The 23,850-nt window shown below is 33.7% G+C and overlaps 2 protein-coding genes across 2 annotated transcripts; one reads left to right on the top strand and one right to left on the bottom strand.

Annotated features, from left to right (window-relative positions):
- Positions 1–10,494: 10,494 nt before the first annotated feature.
- Cbr-lgc-9 lies at positions 10,495–17,005 on the top strand (the record flags this gene model as incomplete). Its single annotated transcript, XM_002634684.1, has 7 exons — positions 10,495–10,609; positions 11,268–11,392; positions 11,970–12,124; positions 12,942–13,170; positions 14,048–14,571; positions 15,637–15,742; positions 16,859–17,005. 7 exons carry the CDS (start codon positions 10,495–10,497, stop codon positions 17,003–17,005), a joined length of 1,401 nt encoding a protein of 466 aa, XP_002634730.1.
- Positions 17,006–20,072: 3,067 nt separating this feature from the next.
- On the bottom strand, positions 20,073–21,551 carry Cbr-mai-2 (the record flags this gene model as incomplete). Its single annotated transcript, XM_002634683.1, has 2 exons — positions 20,073–20,141; positions 21,291–21,551. The coding sequence occupies 2 exons, from the start codon at positions 21,549–21,551 to the stop codon at positions 20,073–20,075; spliced, it is 330 nt and encodes a 109-aa protein (XP_002634729.1).
- Between the last annotated feature and the right edge of the window lie 2,299 nt (positions 21,552–23,850).

The raw sequence follows: 23,850 nt of genomic DNA on the forward strand, positions 1-23,850 counted from the left end.
AATGTGGTGGAATTCTTTTGCTCAAGAAGAGTGTCTGCGTTTCTTTAAAGGCACATATATCAAAAACTACAGTACCTAGCGGAAAAAAAAATTACAAAAATATGTAAAATTTTATGCTGAGCAATTTTATAGTAAGTTACTTTTTGACAGCTATTGTAGTTTTTGCGTTATGCGCCTTTAAAGAGACGCAGACACTCTACATGAGCATGAGACGCCTCTGGGCAAACTGCAACTTTAAAGGCGCATATCTCACTAACTACGGTAGCTATCAAAAAGTTGTAAATTACAAAAATGTATGAAATTTTATGGTGAGTAATTTTGTAGTTGACAATTTTATTCTAGCTACCGTAGTTAGTGAGATATGCGCCTTTAAAGTTGCAGTTTGCCCAGAGGCGTCTCATGCTCATGTAGAGTGTCTGCGTCTCTTTAAAGGCGCATAACGCAAAAACTACAATAGCTGTCAAAAAGTAACTTACTATAAAATTGCTCAGCATAAAATTTTACATATTTTTGTAATTTTTTTTTCCGCTAGGTACTGTAGTTTTTGATATATGTGCCTTTAAAGAAACGCAGACACTCTTCTTGAGCAAAAGAGCGGCCGGCAACCTTCAAGATTAAAGGCGCACATCTCAAAAACAACAGTACCTATTGAAAAACTGAAAACTACAGAAGTGTCTAAAATTTAATGTTGAGCAATTATGTAGTTGACAATTTTGCTCCATCTCTTCTAGTTTTTGAGATATGCGTCTTTAAATTTCATAATAGCCAAAAATATCCGACAAACAATCATTTTTGATCTATGAAAATCTAAAAAGCCATTGTTATATGAGAATAATGGACAGGAAAAAAATGTCCACATATTTATTTTTACCTTTCTTCTTCTTTTTTTTTTGAAAGATTTTCCCTATTTTTGGTCCTCGATTAGTCAGCCGTTCCCATTTTGAATGGACCCTCTTTTAGAAAGGGTCCATTCAAACAAACAGTGAATAGAAAATTCCAAAAAATTCCAAAAAATTTCAAGAAACAATTTTTAGTCAATGGTCAGAATTTTTGAACTTTTCCTTGGTATAAAATCACTGAAATTGGCTGGAAATGGGTTGACAACGAGACACTCTCGTTGTCTGCGTCTCCCCTGTTTTCCAAAAACGGGAAATGTTTAAAGGCGCATATCTCCCGAACTACGGTAGCTAAAAAAAGTTGTCAACTAGAAAATTGCTCAGCATAAAATTTTATACATGTTTGTAGTTCGCAGTTTTTTGGTAGGTACTGTAGTTTTGAGATATGCGCCTTTAAAGTTGACGGTTGCTTTGGAGCGTCCTTTGCTTGATGAGAGTGTCTGCGTCTCTTTAAAGGCGCATATCTCCAAAACAATTGTAGCTAGCAAAAAGTTGTGAACTACAAAATTACTCAGCATAAAATTTCACACATTTTGGTTGTAAAATAATTTTCTCTAGCTACCGTAGTTTTTTAGATATGCGCCTTTGAAGTTTGTATATTTATTGAAATTTTCAAAAAAAAAATTTTTCGAATTCTCTGAAATTCCTATTTTTTTTGAGATTTTTCAGAATTCTGACTTTTCATAACTTATCATTCTTTACTTCAAATTTGAAGATTTCATTTTCTGAAAAAAATGAATTTAGGAGAATTCTGAAAATGTTGGGAAAATTTCCAAATCTTATTTTCCCGAAAAAAGTTAAAAGGCGCATATCTCAAAAACTACAGTACCTATCAAAAAGTTGTCAACTAAAAAGTTGCTCATCATAAAATTTTGAACATTTTTGTAATTTGCAATTTTGCAATAGGTACTGTAGTTTTTGCGATATGCGTCCTAAAACTTTGTGGACTTTCCAATTTTTCAAAAAAAACTTCCAAAAATTAAATTCTTTAAAGGCGCATATCTCAAAAACTACGATAGCTAGAAAAAAGTTGTTAACTAAAAATTGCTCAGCATAAAATTTTACACATTTTTGTAGTTTATAGTTTTTATATAGGTACTGTAGTTTTTGAGATATGCGGCTTTAAAGATGAAGTTTGCTTAGAGGCATCCCTTGATCGAGGAGAGTGTCTGCGTCTCTTTAAAGGCGCATATCTCAAAAACTACAGTAGCTAAAACAAAATTGTTAACTACAAAAATGTGTGAAATGTTATGCTGAGCAACTTTGTAATTGACAACTTTGTGCTAGGTACTGTAGTTTCAGAGATATGCGCCTTTAAAAAATGTGAATTTTTCGAGAAATAGTTTTCTCTTTGTTCATTTTTTTGACTGCTAAAAATTTCTAGAATTCTCCGAAATTTCAGATTTTTCAAAAACCAAAACCCATTTTTCACTTTCAAATTGAAAGTTTCAATTTTCAAAAAAAAAATTTTTTTTTGGAAAATTTTAATCTCCCAAAGTACCCAAAAACCAGGAAAAGCTGAGTAATTTTTCAACTCCTTCAAGCATTTCTTTTCCTTCTTCTTCTCCATTTTTTCACTTCAAAATTCAAATCCCCCCCCCCCCCCCCCCACTAATTTCTCATTCCTCCTCCTCCCCACGTTTTTTTGGGACATTTCGGGACTTTTGGGACAGAAGATTCTGGAAATTTTTTTGAATTTTTTGAAAGAAAGGAGGATTAGCATTAGAGAGTGCTTCTCCCACTTTTCTCTCAAGTTCTTCAGACTTTTGTGGGAATTTTTTGGAATTTTCTAGAATTTTCTAGAAGGTTCCAGAAAACCAATGTTTCAACAATGTTTCAATTTTTCAACTTTGACAGCACATAAATGCATTCAAACCGTCCAAAAAGTGACTGAAAACACAAAAATCAAAATTTTCAGCTTATTTCCTTCAAAATGAGCCCAAACACGATTGAAATTGAAAAAAAAACATTTTTTGGAGGAACATTTTTTTCAATAAATAGTCATGTTTTGGGCTCATTTTGTAGCTCAAAATGTGCTGATCTTACATTTTCGTCTCAAAATCCTAGTTTGGCAAGTTACCAGCTTCAAAATGAGCCCAAACACGACTAGGTTGCGTAGGTTTTGAAACTTCGGGTGCGTCGCGGTCCTGCGTCGCTTGTTTTGCAGAAAATTGAAAATGGACGGATCTGGGTCGTGTTTGAGCTCATTTTAAAGCTTAAAACAAGCTAATTTCATGATTTTTATGAAAAAAACTGGTTTTTTCGGGATGCGAGCTTCAAAATGAGCCTAAAAGCGACGAAATTCTGACAATCAGCCATGTTGAAGCTTATTTTGAAGCCCTAATTGCTCTGATCCTTAACTTTTTAAATAAAAATCTGAATTCGGCAAGTTGCGAGCTTCAAAATGAGCCCAAACACGCCAGGATTCGGTGAATTTTGAATTTTCGGGTGCGTCGCGGTCGTGCGTCACGTGTTTTGCGCAGAAATTGAAATTAACGGAATTGGGTCGTGTTTGGGCTCATTTTAAAGCTCATAAATTCAGAAATTCAAAAATTCAAGCTTTGAAAAACCTGGATCATTTTGAAGCGAGTTATAGCCAAAAACAAGTCTGACTCTGAAAATTTCAAAATTTTTCAAAAAAAAAATCTTGAAAAATAGTCGTGTTTAGGCTCAATTTGAAGCTAGAAACTTCAAAACTATGAATTTTGAACTTTTTTCCTTCATAAATATCCTGAAAATCGACTTATCCCTCTTGTTTTCGTCATCTCAAAGCCTCCAGTTGTGCCCGATTCTTGGTTCCAAAAGTTCGTTCAAGCTCCGCCCACTTTTTTTGAGTCACAAGACGTCTAAATTTTACTCGAGAGAGTAAGTAAGTACTCGATTTCGTATGTGGTGTTCAACTTTTTTGTTGAATGGCCGAAAATTATTTTTCTTGGGCAATTAGGTAGTTATTGTTGTATATGGACCAAAGTACTAGTCTGGAATGTGAGGTAGAATTTTTTATAGATTTTCTGAAATTTTCTGAAACTTCAAAGCTAAAAATCTGGAAACAATCTGTTGAAATAACGTAAATGGCTCAAAAATTGGGAAAAAATTGGCGATTTCGAAAAAAATTTTAATTTTCGAAAGTCATCGTTTTTTAAAAGCGCACATCTTAAAAACTACTGTAGCTAGGACAAATGTGAATACTACCAAATTGCTCAACATAAAATTTCACACATTTTTGTAGTTGACAACTTTTTTGTAGCTACCGTAGTTTTCGAGATATGCGCCTTTAAAGAGACGTAGGTAATCTCCTCCAGCAAGAGGCGCACCTCGGCAATCGTCAACTTTAAAGGCGCATATCTCAAAAACTACAGTGCCCATTTAAGTTTTGTAAACAATGAAAATGTGTAGAATTTTATGCTGAACAATTTTGTAGTTGACAAATTTGTCCTGGCTACTGTAGTTTTTGAGATATACGTCTTTAAAGATGTCAGCCCTCAAAAGTTCAAACTAAACTCAACTTTTTAATGCTAATTTTTCATACTTTTCCCACTTTTTTGAAGTTTTTATGTCTCAAGTTTTTTCCCACATCTTCCCACCTCAAAATCCTTCACCGGGAAGTCCTTTCTCCTTTTTTTTTGGGTTTTAAGACGATTCACATGTCTCTGGCTTAAAAATTGAAAATGAGGGAAGTGCTTTTTAAGGATAAGCTTCATGGGAAACCTAAACACCCATTTTCCCTTTTCCTTTTCTACAATCTATTTGACCTTCGAAAGTTTGAGTTTTTGACCTTTTTTCTCAAGATTTTCTGTCTATTTTTCAAGTTAACTGTGTTCAGAAGCTTACAGAACCTGAAAATTCGTTTTGTTTTATGCTTAAAATCCCGTTTCGAACTGATCCGATCGGCCCAAAAACATGATTTTTAGATTTCTGAGCTCATGAGCTTCAAAATGAGCCCAAACACAACCCAATTTCGTGAACTTCAATTTTCGGCGGAACAACGCGACGCGCGACCGCGACGCGCCTGAAATTTCAAAGTTGGTAGAACTTTGTCGTGTTTGGGCTCATTTCAAAGCTCACAACTTGCAAAGTTTGGTCATAACTGTAAAAATTCAGCCTAGGCAGGTTTTCAGCTTCACAACGAGCCTAAAAACGACTAGTTTCGAAAGAAACGTTTTTTCTCAAAGTTAGTCATGTTTGAGCTCATTTTGAAGCTTAGGACTTGAATATTTTGATTTTCCTCATTCATTTTTAAATTCTAGATGTTTTAAGCTTTAAAATGAGCCCAAACACGACACGATTCGGTTAACTTTGAGATTTCCGTTGCGTCGCGGTCGTGCGTCGCGTGTTTCTGGCCAAAGATCAAAACTGACGGATTTAGGCCGTGTTTAGGCTCATTTTGAAGCTAACAACACCAAAAGTTCAAAAATTTTATATTCAGTTCGATTGGGAGATTTTGAAGCGTTTTATAGGCAAAATACATTTGGGTCTAACTTTTTTTTTTGAAATTAGTCGTGTTTGGGCTCATTTTGAAGCTTATGAATAGCACATTTTGATTTATTGTCCAAAATTATGAAATTTTTCTAAGCTTCAAAATAAGCCTAAACACGACCCGATTCGGTTACCTTTGAAACTTCCGACGCGTCGCGGTCGTGCGTCGCGTGTATGCTGAAAATCAAAGTTGACGGATTTAGGTCGTGTTTGGGCTCATTCTGAAGCTAACAATCTCAAAAACCTAAAAATTTGATTTTTAAGTCAATATGGTCATTTTGAAGTGATTTACAGCCCAAATAATTTTGACTCTGCAAATTTTGTGAAAAAAAAATATTTTTTTGAAAAATGTATTTTTTCCAAAAATGGCCGTGTTTAGGCTCATTTTGAAGGAAATTGTCTGAAAAATCTGAATTTTTCTGTTTCAGGCTATATAAAGAACTCTGGAAGCCATTTTGGCCCCTTATACCTCCAAAGTTCCAGAAAATCATAAAATCACATTTTCGCCATAAAACAAAGCGGAAAAAAGCGAGTCGTCTGAACATTCGTCATACCTAGACACTAAACACAATACATAAACTTATGGGTCCGTCCCAAAAGCATAAAAAACGGGGAAAAACCCAATAAAACATTGAAAAGAATGTAAAACACGGCAGCACATAAAAAGTAGACATTCCTTTGTTTGAAAAAATATTTTTTGTGGGCCCGGATGTTTTTTTTTTGTGCTAGAGAAAAGTTCAGACTAAGAATTATCTTTTTTTTCCGATAAAAATGTCAATTTTGAGTTAAATTAGCCAAGTTTATTGCCTAGGTGAAAATTTCAATATCTCACACCTTCCGGACCATATAAACGGGTCCAAACTTGAAAATTATAAAGTTTGAATACTAAATTTGAATTTCTTGAGTCAAAACCTTCAAAATGATCCTAAACACGACTAGAATTGGCGAAATTTGAAATTTTCGAAAATTTTCAGACTAATTATTTTCAGCCATAAAACGCTTCAAAATGAAGAAATCAACTCAAAACCAAGTTTTTTGAATTTCCGCAGTTGTGAGCAACAAAATGAGCCTAAACACGACTAGAATTTAGTAATTTTGGATTTTGACCGAAACACGACGCGACGCACGACCGCGACGCACCCGAAATTTTAAAGCTCACCGAATCTGGCCGTGTTTAGACTCATTTTGAAGCTCTCCGCTTACTTAATTCAAATTTGTACATAAAAATTTGAAAATCTCAAGTTTTTCCCGTGTTTTGAAAGTTTTGAAAATTTTTGAAAATTTTCAGAAAAATTATTTTCAGTCATAAAATGCTTCATATCGGAGCGACTGACTCGAAATCTGATTTTTTGAGTTTCTGCCGTTGTGAGCTTCAAAATGAGCGTAAACACGACCTAATTCCGTCGGTTTTGACTTTTGGCTGAAACACGCGACGCACGACCGCGACGCACCCGAAATTTCAAAGCTCACCAAATGTTGTCGTGTTTGGGCTCATTTTGAAGCGCTCAGCTTTCTAAATTCAAGTTCAAACATGAAATTTTGAAATTCTCAAGTTTTTCCATTCAAATTGAGCCCAAATTTGGCTGAAATTGATCAATTTTTAATTTATTGGTAAATTTTCTAAATCCCGGAAAAAAAAACATTTTCAAACTTTTCTGTGTTCCCTCCGTTTTTTTTCTGAATGTAATTTGACACTTTTTAGCGAAATGAAGAAAAAATGAAGAAGAAAATTACACTAACAATGAGGAGAGTCAGTTTACCAATACACTTTTCTTTTCTCCCGCTGATCTACGTTTTTGAGACTTGAACTTTTTTGGATTTATTTGAAATTTGCAGAACATGCTTAACAAAACTAGAGCTTCATTTGTTTAGTTGACAACTTTTTTCTAGCTACCGTAGTTTTTGAGATATGCGCCTTTAAAGAGACGCAGACACTCAAGCATACGGAAGGATGTCTGGCAACCTTCAACTTTAAAGGCGCATACCTCACAAACTACAGTACCTATTCAAAACCTATAAACTTCACAAATGTGTAAAATTTTATGTTAAGCAATTTTGTAGTTGACAATTTTTCTCTAGCAACAGTAGTTTTCAAGATATGCGCCTTTAAACATCAGCTTCAAGGCGCCTCCCCCGTCTCTCTGCGTCTCCCCATCGCTGAATCTTTAAAACTACAGTACCTATCTAAAAACTACAAACTACAAAAATGTGTAAAAATTTATGCTGGACAATTTTGAAGTTGATAATTTTGCCCTAGCTACTGTAGTTTTGGAGATATGTGCTTTTAAAGTTTGTGTGTGCCTAGCAAATGGCTACACCGGATTTCCGGTGTAGCTTTTTTTTTCAAAAAAAATTGTTTTTTCGAACTACAAACTTTTCGTGGGTGGGTATTGTGTTAGCTGGCTACTGGGTATAGGTATACTTCCGGTCACTTGAAATTAGGCTCCGCCCACTTTTTGGTCTCTTTTTGTGATTTTTGAATTTCCGAGATTTTTTTTTCAAAAAATTGTTTCCAGAGAACATAGACATCTGGAGAAGCAACGTATACCTCTTGAAATGTGATCCGATGATCACATTTTGAGAGAAAGAATCGAGTTTTTTGAGAGAATTTTTGAAAAAAGGTCGAAATTTAGAATTTTAGAATTTTAGAATTTTAGAATTTTAGAATTTTAGAATTTTAGAATTTTAAAATTTCAGAATTTTAGAATTTTAGAATTTTAGAATTTTAGAAGTTTCGAATTTTAGAATTTTAGAATTTTAGAATTTTAAAATTTCAGAATGTTATAATTTTAGAATTTTAGAATTTTAGAATTTTAGAATTTTAGAATTTTAGAATTTTAGAATTTTAGAATTTTAGAATTTTAGAATTTTAGAATTTTTGGAATTTTAGAACTTTTAGAATTTTTGGAATTTTAGAACTTTTGGAATTTTTGGAATTTTAGAATTTTTGGAATTTTCGGAATTTTAGAATTTTAGAATTTTAGAATTTTAGAATTTTAGAATTTTAGAATTTTAGAATTTTAGAATTTTAGAATTTTAGAATTTTAGAATTTTAGAATTTTAGAATTTTAGAATTTTAGAATTTTTGGAATTTTCGGAATTTTAGAATTTTAGAATTTTAGAATTTTAGAATTTTAGAATTTTAGAATTTTAGAATTTTAGAATTTTAGAAGTTTCGAATTTTAGAATTTTAGAATTTTAGAATTTTAGAATTTTAGAATTTTAGAAGTTTCGAATTTTAGAATTTTAGAATTTTAGAATTTTAGAATTTTAGAATTTTAGAATTTTAGAATTTTAGAATTTCAGAATTTTAGAATTTCAGAATTTTAGAATTTTAGAATTTTAGAATTTTAGAATTTTAGAATTTTAGAATTTTAGAATTTTAGAATTTTAAAATTTCAGAATTTTAGAATTTCAGAATTTTAGAATTTTAGAATTTTAGAATTTTAGAAGTTTCGAATTTTAGAATTTTAGAATTTTAGAATTTTAGAATTTTAGAATTTTAGAATTTTAGAATTTTAAAATTTTAGAATTTTAAAATTTTAGAATTTTAGAATTTTAGAATTTTAGAATTTTAGAATTTTAGAATTTTAGAATTTTAGAATTTTAAAATTTTAGAATTTTAGAATTTTAGAATTTTAGAATTTTAGAAGTTTCGAATTTTAGAATTTTAGAATTTTAGAATTTTAGAATTTTAGAATTTTAGAATTTTAAAATTTCAGAATTTTAGAATTTCAGAATTTTAGAATTTCAGAATTTTAGAATTTCAGAATTTTAGAATTTCAGAATTTTAGAATTTTAGAATTTTAGAATTTTAGAATTTTCGAATTTTAGAATTTTAGAATTTTAGAATTTTAGAATTTTAGAATTTTAGAATTTTAGAATTTTAAAATTTTAGAATTTTAAAATTTTAGAATTTTAGAATTTTAGAATTTTAGAATTTTAGAATTTTAGAATTTTAGAATTTTAGAATTTTAAAATTTTAGAATTTTAGAATTTTAGAATTTTAGAATTTTAGAAGTTTCGAATTTTAGAATTTTAGAATTTTAGAATTTTAGAAGTTTCGTTTTTTTTATGATCAAACATCTTCTAGCAATACGTCGTTATTCAAACTTTTTTCAAAATTTCAAAATTTCAAAATTTTGGAAGATTTCGAAAAAAAAAGCTATTTTGCTATTTTTCTTTTTTTTTCGAATATTCTTCTGATTCACTTTTTGAACGCATTCTACTCGTTTTTCGAATTTCCCGCTCTTTTTTCAAAAAATCTCCGTTGAATTTATCCCTCGAAAATCAGGTTATGGGAGGTTCTGGCCTCTTTTTTAAAGGCGCATATCTCCAAAACTACAGTAGCCAGACGAAATCTGTAATTTATAAAAACTGTAAAATTTTATGCTGAGCAATGTTGAAGTTAACAACTTTTTGATAACTTTTTTGGTTTTCGAGATATGCGCCTTTAAATGTAAGCGATCGCCGCTTCCCGAGAGAAAGTGTCTGTGTCTCTTTAAAGGCGCATATCTCAAAAACTACAGTACCTACTAAAAATTGTAAATTCTAAAAATATGTATAATTTTATGTTGAGTAATTTTGTAGTTGAGCACTTTTTGATAAGTACCGTAGTTTTTGAGTTATGCGCCTTTAAACAACAGCTACTCGTTTCTCTGCGTCTCCCAAGCTTAAAGTTTAAAGGCGCATATCTCAAAAACTACAGTACCCATTCGAAAACTATAAACTACAAAAATGTGTAAAATTCTATGCTGAGCAATTTTGTAATTAACCGCTTTCTGATAGCTATCTGAGCTTTTGAGATACGCGCTTTTAAAAAATTCAGATTTCAAAATTTTGAATTTTTGCTTTTTTTTGTAAAAATTTCCACTTCCAAATCCAATTAAGACACTTTTAGTCCCAGAAAAAATCTCCACTTCCGGTTTTAGAAAAAAAAACATCCGCATCTTTTTTTCTGAGAAAAAAATTTTTCAGAGAAATTTTTTTGGGACACATCCCTCCCTTTAAATCAGATTTCCTCTGCTATACGGCCAAAAAAGAATTTCTGATGTCGTCTTTTTGATTTTCTTTTTTTCTCTAAATCTCTGTTTTCCAAAAAAAAAATTTTTCAGAAAAAACTATGTATTTCCTACAATTAATTTCCGTTTTAATATCGATGAAAATTGGTCATGTGAGGTCCAGTCGGCTGTTACAACAACACAATCATTATAATCATGATGATGGATATGTTAAAGGTGGGAAATTATAAAAATTTTGAACTTGTGAGCTCATGAGCTTTGAAATGAGCCTAAACACGACTCAAATTGGTCAATTTTGATTTTTGACCAAAAACAAGCGACGCGCGACCGCGACGCACCCGAATTTTCAAAGTTGTTCAAATCTTGTCGTGTTTGGGCTCATTTCGAAGCTCTCAGCTTTCTGCATTCGATTTTTGACAAGAAAATTGAAAATTCTCAAGTTTTCCCATTTTTTGAAAGTTTCGAAAATTTTCAGACAAGAAATTTTCAGTCATAAAACGCTTCGAAATAGAGCAAACGGCTGGAAAACTACATTTTTGGATTTCTGAAACTGTGAGCTTTGAAATGAGCCTAAACACGACTCAAATTGGTCTATTTTGATTTTTGACCAAAAACACGCGACGCGCGACCGCGACGCACCCAAATCTTCAAAGTGAATCAAATCTGGTTGTGTTTAGGCTCGTTCTGAAGCTCTCAGCTTCCCAAACTCAAATCTTTACCTACAAATCCAAAAATTTTAAGCTTTTCCCTTCAAATTGAGCCCTAACATGACTAGATTTGCTCAATTTCGAATTTTTTGAAAACAAATTTTCAAAAAAATAGTTTTTATGTTTTTTTCCAAATTTCCAAATATCCAGATGTCCAAAATATTCAGCAGAACCAACACATTTAATCGAGACAATACAACGACGATATGATAAACGCGTAAGACCATTCGCCGAAACGAATCGACCAGTGATAGTACATATGACAATTGTTTTGGGCATTTTGACAGAAGTGGTGAGTGTTTTTTTATTTGAAAATGTAAAATTCGGATTTGGCTCTCCGAGAGCTTCAAAATGAGCACAAACACGACTAGGTTCCGCCCACTTTGAATTTCCCATATGACACGCGACGCACGACCGCGACGCACGACCGCGACGCGTTCAAAAACTCAAAGTGGGCGGCGCTTAGTCGTGTTTAGGCTCATTTTGAAGCTAGAATTTTAAAAAATCTGAATTTTGCATAATCAGCGCTTCAAAAATAAGCCCAAATACGCCTAAGCTCCGCCCACGTTGGAATTTGGACCCCTGAAAGTGGGCGGAGCCTAAAAATGCCAGATTCAAAAGTAAAAATAGGGGTGTTTGGGGCCATTTCAAAGCTTAAAATTTGAAAAACTTGCTTATTGCACCCTCAAAGCTCCAAAATGAGCCAAAACTTGCCTAGGCTCCGCCCACTTTGAAATATGGACCCCATATGAAAAGGGGGCGGAGCCTAACTAACCCTAATTAAATGGAAAAATAGGCGTGTTTGAGCTCATTTTGAAGCCCATAACCTCTGGAATTGAAATTCGTGACCTATATTTGTTCATTTTCAGCGAGAAAACCAACAAGTCGCCTCTTTCGTCATTTCACATGTTCAGAAATGGCGGGACCCGAAACTAGCGTGGAATCCGGCGGACCATTCTGGATTGACACAAGTTGTGATGCCGAGAAGTTTAGTATGGGTACCAAAATTGTTTATTTATAATAGGTGAGCTGTTTAAATGGGAAAAAAATCAAAAAAAATTATATTTTCAAACTTGCTAGTGTTTGGGCTCATTTTGGAGCTTCAATTTTCAAACTTATGGATTTTTAACTATAAATTCAAAATTTTCATGTTGTTAGCTTTAAAACGAGCCCAAACACGCCCTGAATCCGTTCATTTTGATTTTTGATCTAAAAACCGCGACGCACGACCGCGACGCGTCTAGACTTTCAAATTTGAGCAAACTTAGGCGTGTTTAGGCTCATTTTGACGCTCTCAATCAACAAAATTCAGATTTCGCAGTCGAAATTCAAAATCAGCTCGTTCTAAGCTTCAAAATGAGCCCAAACATGACTAACACAATTTTTGCCAAAAATGTTTTCTTTTTCAAAAAACAGTCGTGTTTGGGTTCATTTTGAAGCTCCAAACTTGAAAATTTTGAATTTTTAATCAAAAATCCAGAATTGTCAAAATTTTAATTTCAAAATGAGCCTAAACACGCCCTGAATCAGTCCATTTTGATTGTTGACCTAAAAACCGCGACGCACGACCGCGACGCTCTCGAAATTTCAAAATTGAGCAAACCTAGGCGTGTTTAGGCTCATTTTAAAGCTCTCCATCAGCCAAATTCAAATTTTAAGTTCAAAATTCAGAATCAGCTCATTCGGAGCTTCAAAATGAGCCTAGACATGACCAATCTTAAATTTCAACGATTTATTTTCGAATTGTCGCAAAATTGCTCATTTTTCTCCAGAAATGGTCATGTTTGGGCTCATTTCAAAGTTTGCAACCTCCTTAATTTGAACATCATAACGATTTCCAGCATGGACACAAAAGACATGCTAACCGACGATCGATACGATGTACGCATCCAACATACGGGTCATGTCAAAGTGAATTCGCCTCAATTCGTCAGTACACTATGTCGAATCAATATCGATTTATTCCCATTTGACACGCAATTCTGTGCAATTGCTCTCGCCAGTCCATTGTTATCTGTTGAGGAAATGGATGTAAATGCGACACAGCCACCTGTGGACTCTTATTTTTCGGTGAGTACTAATTTTCAAAAAATCATAACTCCGTAAGTTTTGGTCCATTTTTTGTGAAAAATATACCATTGAATTTGTCACAAAAAGAGCTTCAAAATGAGTCTAAACACGATTCGTTTTGATCGGTACTGACTTTTCGGGCGCGTCGCGGTCGTGCGTTGCGTGTCAGAACTTCAAAGAGGCGTAGCTCCGCTAGTTTTACGCCAATTTTTACAAAAGTTACACTATTGTGTGTGATAGGAGAAGAGCTTCAAAATAAGTTTAAACACGTCTATTTTCGATTAATATTGACTTTTCGGGCGCGTCGCGGTCGTGCGTAGCGTGTTGGCAACTTCGAAGGGGTCTAGCGCTGCTAGTTTTGGGCCAATCTCTATAAAAGTTATATCATTGATTTTGTTACGATAAGAGCTTCTAAATGAGTATAATCATTAATATATTTAGATAACATTTGCATTTTGGATTTTTACCGATTTTGAAAAAAAAATCGGCTCAAAAATTTCAAAACGGCATAGCTTCTCTAGTTTTGCTTTAATTTTCATGAAATTGAAAACATTGTGTTTGTCTTGGAAAGAGCTTCAAAATAAGCCTAAACACGACTAGTTTTGTTGATATCGATTTTTGGGTGCGTCGCGGTCGTGAGTCGCGTGTCAGAGGTGTAACTTCAACTTTGAGCTCAATTATCTCAGTTCCCGTAAGAGACATCAAAAAACTGTCAACTGATAAATTGTTACGGATTTCATGTCAAACATTTTTATAGTTAGCAATGTTTTGATACCACTTACAGTAACCGAGATAATTAAGCTCAAAGTTAAAGGTTGCGATTTTGACTTAAAATGGCTTAAAATCGTTCAAAATCGCTGAAATTTCCAATTTCCAGGGCAACGCCGAGTGGCAAGTGATGAATGTGACCGTCAAACAAATGAAATTCATGGAAGAGGGCGAATATCGGGCCGAAGTTCATTACATTCTTCATCTCAACCGAAGACCCACCTACTACATTACCGTAATCGTCGTTCCCACATTTCTAATCTCCGCCTTGTCGATTTTGGGCATTTTCTCGCCTGGATCAAACGACGGTCCACGGAATGAAAAAGTGTCTCTGGGACTTGGTTCCCTGTTGGCCATGACCGTACTCCTCGACATTGTGGCCGGTGCCATGCCCAAAAGTGATGCTATCCCATTGCTAGGATACTATATCATGCTGGTTATCCTTTTATGTGCAATCGGGGTCGCCGTATCCATGGCCATGTTGTCCATGTCAAGATCCTGCATTCAAACTTCCAAAATGCCACCTGTACACTATTATCGATTGCTTTTTCTGAACGTTTGTCGAGTGGTGAAACAGAATGGAGGCGGTGTTAATGGTGTTGGTGAGATGAATGAGAAGCCTACTACGATTACGTGAGTTTTGATTTAAAATATCACATTTGTGAGCTTCTGAGCTTCAAAATGAGCCCAAACACAACTGCTTTTGCTTTAAAACTAGCCTCATGAGGCTCCGCCCCCTTTTAGGGGTCCAAATCTGGAATTGGCCGGATCTTAAGCGTGTTTAGGCTCATTTCAAAGCTCAAAAAATGTCAAATTCAGATTTACTAGGTTTCAAGCTTCAAAATGAGCCCAAACACGCGTATGCTCCACATTCTTCGGAATTTGGATACCTAAAAGGGGGGGGGGGGCGGAGCCAAAGAAGACCGAATTTAAAGTGAAAATAGGCGCGTTTAGGCTCATTTTGATGCCTGAAATGTGCAAAATTCAAATTAATTATGTTCCGAGCTTCAAAATGAGCCTAAACATGACTATTTTTCAAAAAAAAAATGTTTTTAAAAATTTCAAAAAACTCATTTTCAGCCCTAAAACGCTCCAAAGAAAAGCAATTGGCTGCAAAACCAAAATTTCAGATTTCTGAGCTTGTGAGCTTTGAAATGAGCCCCAACACGGCACAAATCTGTCAATTTTGATTTTTGGCCCAAAAAACGCGACGCGCGACCGCGACGCACCCGAAAATTGAAAATACACAGTATCCTATCGTGTTTGGGCTCATTTTGATGCTCTCACTGAGCTAAATTTGATTTTTTTCTTGAAAAACTAAAAATTCTCACATTGTCCCCCTCAAATTGGGACTAAACATGACGATGTTTCGGTAATTTCGTCCATGTTTAGGCCTATTTTAAAGCTTAAAACAGCTTATTCCGGATTTTAATGTTAAAATTAACATTTGACTCATCAAGAGCTTCATAATGAGCCTAAACACGGCTAGGCTTGCTCCATTTTGAAATTCCCGGCGCGTCGCGGTCGTGCGTCGCGTTTTTAGGTCAAAAATCAAAATTGACGGAATTGGGGCGTGTTTGGGCTCATTTTGAAGCTAGAAACTCAGAAATTTCAAATTTTTAGTGTAAAAAACTTCAAAGAGAGCCTAAAAATGACTATTTAACAAAAGTTTCAACCAAAAAAAAATAATATTTTCAGCCCCCGCTTCCCGGACCTCATATCGATCTACAATCAACTGATTGAAGTGGCACGGGCTCAAAGAACATATCGAGAAAGGATTGAAAAACAGAAGTGGCAGCATCGGGTGAGAAATTTAAAATTTGAAATTTTCAAAAAAATTTTTGAAAATTTGAATTTTTCAAATTTTGAAAAATCAAAATTGTTCAAATATGATAATGTTTGGGTTCAAAATGTTCGATATTTTATGGAAAAACTGATTTTTAGGTTTAAATAAACCTAGACTCTTTTTTTTGAAAAACCAGTGAAATTTTCGAAAAAAAAAAATTTCATTTTGGGTTTTTTTCGAAATTTCTCTCTGAAATATTGATTGTCAAACTGATTTAGCTCGTGATATCAATTTTTATCACACTTAGACGATTTTGAAATTTCTCGAAAAAAAATTTCCAAAAATTCCAAAAAATCTGAATTTTTCGAAAAATCATCGATTTTTGATCATTTTTATTGTGAAATTCGAATTTCCCACTCATTTTTACCCCGAAAACAACAGTTTTTAAGCATTCTGTGCATTTTGTCGTAAGGTTCGGTGTTTCGGTTGGTGTTTGCACAGAAACGGCGCTACAGTAACCCAAAAGAAAAGCTAACGACGCAGAAAAATGCACACTGGGGTGAAATTTTGTGGGAAATCAGAATATGACAATTAATACCTTCAGAAACTTCCAGAAAATCCACAAATTCAAAATTTTCTGGAAAAAAAAACACTTTTTTCGTGCAAAAGTCATTTTTGACTAGTTTTTGAGGGTTTTCGCAGTCTGTCACTACGAAATTGGATTTTTCCACCTATTTTCACCCCTAAAACGCCTATTTTTGAGCATTCTGTGCATTTTGTCGTAAGGTTCGGTGTTTCGGTTGGTGTTTGCACAGAATCGGCGCTACAGTAACCCGAAAACTCGAAATTAAGAGTCAGAGATGCAAAAAAGTAGTTTTTAGGGTAGTTTTTGATGGGAAGTTCGAATTTGATATTGATTTTTAGCTAAATCTAAAACTTTTCGGAAAAAATTGAAAAATTTCAAAAAAATAAATTTCTCAATTTTCGAATTTTTTTTTGGAATTTTGTTTGGGAATATTGATTTTCAGACCATTTTAGGCCGTGATATTGATTTTTATCACAATTGGAGCATTTTGAAATTTTTCAAAAAAAAAATTTTTTTTTTGAAAATTTTCAAAATTTCCCTATTTTCAGGTCGAAATCGAATGGAACAAAATCTTCGCGCGTATCGATTTTTTCTTCCTATTTTTGTTCGAAATGTTCAACGTCCTGGTTTTGGTGCTTTTCCTTCGCTACGCGTTTCTTCCCGTCCCACCGCTACCGGAAAATTTTTCAATTTGAAAATTTTTTTGAATGTACAGTAACCCCCTACTGGTCCTCAACATCTCCTTCCCATGTATTAATGTTTTCGGGTTTTTCTAAATAAAAATAAATTTTATTATGTACAAAAAATTATTTTCAGCCAGAAAAAAATTTTTTGGCTGAAATTCAAAATTTTCAGACAAATTCAGAAAAAAAAACATTCAAAAGAGCATGGTGGCAATATCGGCTGGATGTACACGAAGACCGGATGACGATGGATTACTGTAGTTCTGGGTTACTGTAGTTGAGAAATTGGAATTTGTGGTTACTGTAGTTGAGGTGGAAAATGAAGATGGAGCAGATTGGGAGTACATGGAATTGGTGGCTGAAAATTTTGAAAACAAAGTATTCGAAAAATGGATTACTGTAGTTTTTGAAAATTTTTGAAAACTCCAAAAATTATTTTTTTCAAAATTTCGAAAAAAATTTTTTTTCAAATTTTCGTTTTTTCGGAATTTTTCACTAGAATATTGATTTTTAGGCCATTCGAGCTCGTGATATCAATTTTTGTCAAAATTGGACAATTTTGAAATTTTTTGAAAAAAAATTTTTTTTCGAAAAATTTCGGAAAACCATCGATTTTGGATTGATTTTATTGCGAAATTCGAATTTCTCGCCTATTTTTACCGCTACAACCAAATTTTTGAACGATTTGTGCATTTCGTCGTAAGGTTCGGTGTTCCGGTTGGTGTTTGCACAGAATCGGCGCTACAGTAACCCGAAGAGAGAGCTAACGACGCAGAAAAATGCAATCTAGGGTGAAATTTTGTGGGAAATCAGAATATGACAATTAATTTCTTCAAAAACTCCCAAAAAATCCACAAATTCAAAATTTTCTGGAAATATCCTTTTTTTTCGTGCAAAAGTCATTTTTGACTAGTTTCTGAGAGTTTTCGCAGTTTTTCATTGCAAAATTCGAATTTCTCGCCTTTTGTTACCCCCCAAAACCTCCTTTCTGAGCGATTTGTGCATTTTTTCGTAAGGCTCGGTGTTTCGGTGCGGTGTTTGCACACAATCGGCGCTACAGTAACCCGAAAACTCGAAATTAAGAGTTAGTGACGCAGAAAAATGCATTTCAGGGCAGTTTTTGATGAGGAATTCGAATTTGATTCTGATTTTCAGCTAAATTGGATATTTTTTTGAAAAAAGTGAATTTTTCAAAAAAATAATTTTTTTGAATTTTTAACTTTTTTTGAAAATTTGAAACTTAATATTGGTTTTCAAGCCATTTTAGCTCGTCATATCAATTTTCATCACAATTGGAGGATTTCGAAAAATTCAAATTTGGCGCCAAAATATAAACTTTCGTAGAAGTTCCTACCTGATGCATTATTTGAGCCAAAACCACTCCATGAATGAGAATTATGGCAATTTTCAGACGATTTCGACGATGAGGATAACATTTTCAGCACAGAATTACAGAAAAAATTTTTTTTTTTCGAAATCTGAAATTTAAGATTGCCCATTTTTATACTGTGTTTTATTTCTATTTTTTGACGGGTCTTGTTTGCGTGGGTAGACAATTCAAGACCATTTCAGGATCATAATAATATTTACTTAATAGAACTTGTGTTTTTTTTTTAAATTTCTAGATTTTTGCAATATTTAGGCTCATTTTGAAGCTTGAAATTCGCTGATTTTGAATTTTGAGCTATAAATTTGAATTCAGCAAGTTATTAGCTTCAAAATGAGCCCAAACACGACTAGGCTCCACCCACTTCAAGTTTTGGACCTCTAAAAGGGGGCGGAGCCTAAGAAGACGACGAATTTGTAGTTAAAATAGGCGTGTTTGGGTTCATTTTGAAGCCTGGAATATGCAAAATTCAAGTTTGCCATGTTTCGAGCTTCAAAATGAGCCTAAACACGACTATTTTTAAAAAAATAAAGTGTTAAAAAAATTTCAGAAAACCAATTTTCAGCCCTAAAACGCTCCAAAAAAATAGCAATTGGCTCCAAAACCAAAATTTCAGATTTCTGAGCTTGTTAGCTTTAAAATGAGCCCCAACACGACACAAATCCGTCAATTTCGATTTTTGACCAAAAAACGCGACGCGCGACCGCGACGCGCCCGAAATTTGGAACTTCACCGAATCTAGTCGTGTTTAGGCTCATTTTGAAGCTCTAAAACAACCAAAACTAAATTTACACTTGAAAATTGGGAATCAGCTCATTCTAAGCTGCAAAATGAGCCTAAATAAGACTATTTTTGGAATTTTTGAAATTTGGTCATGTTTAGGCTCATTTTGAAGCTAAAAACGAGCTGATTTCAAATTTTGAACCCAATATCTAAATTGGGGAGGTTAAGAGCTTCAAAATGAGCCTAAACACGCCAGGATTCGGGCGAATTTGAAATTTCGGACGCGTCGCGGTCGTGCATCGCGGTTTTCAGGTCAAAACTAAAAATTAACGGATTTGGGGCGTGTTTGAGCTCATTTTGAAGCTAAAACCTTGAAAATTCTAGATTTTTCATATTTAGAGCTTCAAAATGAGCCTAAACGTGACTACTTTTCAGAAAAAAAATCCAAAATTTCGAAAAAAAAAGTTTGGAATTTTTTTCAAATTTTCTGCCTAAAAATCTAACAATTTCAGATTTTTTGGATTATTTTTCACAATTTCAAGATTTTAATGAGATTTTTAAAACTAAAAAAATCAAAATTTCTGGCTCCAAAATGTGCAATTTCCATCCACTTATATAGGACTGTGCATCTTTATTTGTTGTCTTCCGATCTTTTCTCCGATTTCTAATCGTAAAAAATGATATTGCGAAATGTCCCTTTTTTGCACACAATGACGTCTTCTTTTTCGGGCTACTGTAGACACCGCGATTGTCCATTTGGTTTGTTGATCAACCTAAAATGAGTCATAAAAAGAGCGAAAGAAACGGAGAAAAGTACACAAAAAAAACTGGGTCAAGATTGCCAACAAACTATAATTTATTACATGAAAAATGAAGGAAAAGAAAACACGTGGCGATTTTTAGAAACAAAAAAAAGAGAATTTTGGAGAGAGGAGCTAGAAGATGTAGAATCGAAGAAGACGTCGTCGTCTATTCCTTTCCAAGAGCACGCTCCTCGGCCTCAATCTCCGAAATGCGCTTCTGGTGACGGTCGAGAACCTGGAAAAACACAGTTTAGGCCGATTAGACTATTCTAGCATAATTTTAGGCTATTTTAAGCCAATTTTAGACAATTCTAGGTTAATTTTAGCCCTATTATAGACCAATTTTAGACCATTCTGGGTTAATTTTAGGCTATTTTAAGCTAATTCTAGGCCATTGTAGGTTAATTTTGGGCTATTTTAAGCTGATTCTAGGTCATTCTAGGTTAATTTTAGGCTATTTTAAGGCCAATTTCAGACAATTCTAGGTTAATTTAGGGCTATTTTAGGCCAATTTTAGACCATTCTAAGTTAATTTTGGGCTTTTCTAAGCCAATTCTAGGTCATTCGAATTAATTTAAGGCTATTTTAAGCCAATTTTGGACCAATCTAGGTGAATTTTGAGCCGTTCTAGACAAGGTTTCGGACCCTTTTCGACCCAATTTGAGTCGTTTTAGACCAATTTTGGACTATTTTAGGCCGATTTTAAACCTTTTTAGACCAATTTTCGGCCATTTTATGTAATTTTCGGACCATATGAGACCATTTTAGGCCAATTTGAGGCTAATTCCGGACCCCCTAGATCAATTTTGGACGATTTTAACTTGGAATGAAACATTTAAAAGCCATTTTGGGTATTACTAGACAAAGTTTGGAACATTTTAAGTCATTTTAGGTTAGTTTTCGGCCATTTTAGACAAATTTCAAGCATAAAATTGTGAATTTTCACGGTTTATATCGAGTCTTAATGGGCTTTAGAGGTAGAAAAATAGCCTCAAATCGACAAAAATCATGGTTTTTTGACCTAATTAGCTGATTTTATTAATCCCAGGGTATCTCGAAAAAATGTCCTTTTTAGCTAATAAACTAGTTAAAATCGATTTTTAGAGCCCAAAAATCACTAAAATCGCAAGATAGCGAATTTTTCAAAATTTTTGAGAAGAAATTCTGTTTTCTGATTGAAAACTAGGCAGAAATCTTGTTTTTAGGCTCCATTCTCAACTCTTGAAGCAAATTTTCCGCAATTTCCGCTTATTTCAAATTTAGAAGCTTTACAGCCTTTGGAAGAGGCAAAAATAGTTTTTTTTTTCTAATTTTTAGAGCTTAATACTGGAAGTCTAGCAGTTTTCTAGTCTAGAGACTCAATTCCTATCGATTTTAGCCTTACCTTCTGGTGATTCTCCAACTGGCTCTTATGATGATCGACCTCCTGTTGGATGTGCTTGCGGAGCTCTTCGAGTTGAGCCTTCTGCTTCTTGTAAAAGTACTCGTCCTCACGGGCGGCCTCCATCTTTCCGAACGCGCCTCCGGCATCGCGAATCGATCCACCGGAGCCACCACCACGTCCGGCTCCGTCTCCGTGTCCACCGGTCGAGAAGCGGGCGACAACGCCGGTCATGCGGCTAGCGACTCGAGAAACGCTGAGCATTCTGAAAGAAAATTGGCTTGAAATCGGTTAAAAATGAAGGAAAATTGAATTTAAGACAGCGAAAACGAGTAAAAACGAGCAAAGTGAGAAAAATTGAATAAAAACCATAATTTTGGCCTGAAATTCGTCAATTTAGGCCTAAAAATCATCTCATAGTCATCAAAATGTCCTAAAATACAACTTAAAGCTTGAGAAAACTCGAAAATTCTGAAAACTTTAAAGCCAAAAATATTGCCAAAAAAAATCGAAAAAAACCACTTTTTAGGCCTAAAATGCACCATTTTCATCATTTTTTGCATAAAAATCACCTCAAAACCATCAAATTTACCTAAAATATGACCAAAAATCTTGGAACTTGAGAAAAATCCAAAAAATTCCGAAAAACACTTTTTCCGTTACTTTTCAGAATTTTTCACCGAAATTGCATCGTTTTCAGCACTTAAATCCTCTATTTTCACCTGAAAACTGACAGAAAACGTGATTTTCGGCAAAAAAAAATATGTCAACAAAATTGCAAAAAATCACATGATTTTTATCGATTTTTTGGGGGCGAAACCCATTTTAAAGCTTTTTTGACCTAAAAAATCAATTTTTCGGCAAAAAATTTGGTCTGAAACCCCCTAAAATAGGCTGAAAACTGTCTCTGAAAATGGGCAAAGGAAGATGCGCGACGCGCGAATTCTGTGCATTTGTGCGTAGAGTGTGGTGCAGGTGTGACCGAGAAACACCGAATCTTACGACGGAATCCTGTTGTTGTTTATTTTTGGGAATTAGACGTTTTGGGCTGAAAATTTAGCGGATTTTTGGAGTTTTCGGAGGTTTTAAAGTGAAAATTTGATAGAAAAATCGATTTTCGATAAATTTAAACCTAAAATTTGCAATATTTCAGGTAAAATTAGTATTTTTATCTAAAAATTTAAAAATTACAAAAATTCGAATTTTCCAATGAAATAAGGTGTTTCTAGCCTAAATATAGGTTGAAAAAATTTTAATTTTCGGAAAAAAAGGCCTAAAAACTCAAAAAAAACCCGAAAAATGAAAATTTTCAATTTTTCAGAAATATTTTTTCGTTTAAGGTTTTCACCCTATTTTTGGCTATTTTCCATCAAATTTGACATGAAAAACGCTTCAAAATTCAAATTTCCGCTCTATTTTCACCGCAAAACATCAAAAATCTACGGAAACACCACTGCAAACATGTGATCCAAGCAGAGAAAACAAGAAAAATGGGAAAATAGAGGCGAGAGAGCACGGGAAACGAAGCGACGCAGACACATTTAGAGGGGAGACGCAGACAGCGAGAGATGGAAAATGGGGGAACAGAAAGAGAAAAGACGGGGAATCGATTCGGTTTTTAGTGTCCGAAAGCTGTTTGGGCTTGTTTTTTGCGGAAATTTTAGGTTTTTAGGCAATTTTAAGACGAAAAATCTATTTTTTCAGAGAATTTTAAGTCTGGTATTGGCTGAAAATTGATTTTTTAGAGTTTTAAAACTTGGAAAAAAATATTTTCCCAAAAAACATTTTTTTCTAAAAAAAAATTGAAAGAAAATGAAATTTCTAGATTTTTAAAGAATTTTTTAATTTTTTGAAAATCTGAAAATGTCTGGAATTTCAGAAAAAAAACCATTTTTCTGAAAATTTCGAAAATTTTTTTTTTGCAAAATCGAATTTTCAGAAACATTTCAGTTTGAATTTCAGTGCTGAAAATGCTACAAAAATCTGAAAATAATGCTTTTTCAAAAATATTTTCAAAAAAAATTTCTGAAAATTTCCGAAATTTTCTATTTTTTCAAAAAATTTCAAATTTTGCTGAAAATCAATATTAAATTCGAATTCCTCACCAAAAACTACCCTAGATTGCCTTTTTCTGCGTCTCTAACTCTCAATTTCGAGTTTTTGGGTTACGGTAGCGCCGATTCTGTGCAAACACCAACCAAAACACCGAACCTTACGACAAAATGCACAGAATGCTCAAAAACGCGGGTTTGGGGGGAAAAATAGGCGGGAAATTCAAATTTTTCAATAAAAACCATCCAAAATCGATGGTTTTCACGAAAAATGAGATTTCAGAAAATTTCGAAAAAAAAATTTTTCTAGAAATTTTCAAATTGTCCAACTGTGATAAAAATTGATATCACGAGCTGAAATGGCTTGAAAATCAATAATCTAGAAAAAATTTCAAAAAATTCAAAAATTGAAAGTTGTTTTTTCCGAAAATTTCCCTTTTTCGAAAAAATTTCAGATATGGAAAAAAAATAATTTCAAATTCGAGTTTCCCATTAAAAACTACTTTAGAATG

The sequence above is a fragment of the Caenorhabditis briggsae genome (genome assembly GCF_000004555.2).
Source record: "Caenorhabditis briggsae complete genome, chrIV, whole genome shotgun sequence".
In the NCBI taxonomy this organism is placed as follows: domain Eukaryota; kingdom Metazoa; phylum Nematoda; class Chromadorea; order Rhabditida; family Rhabditidae; genus Caenorhabditis; species Caenorhabditis briggsae.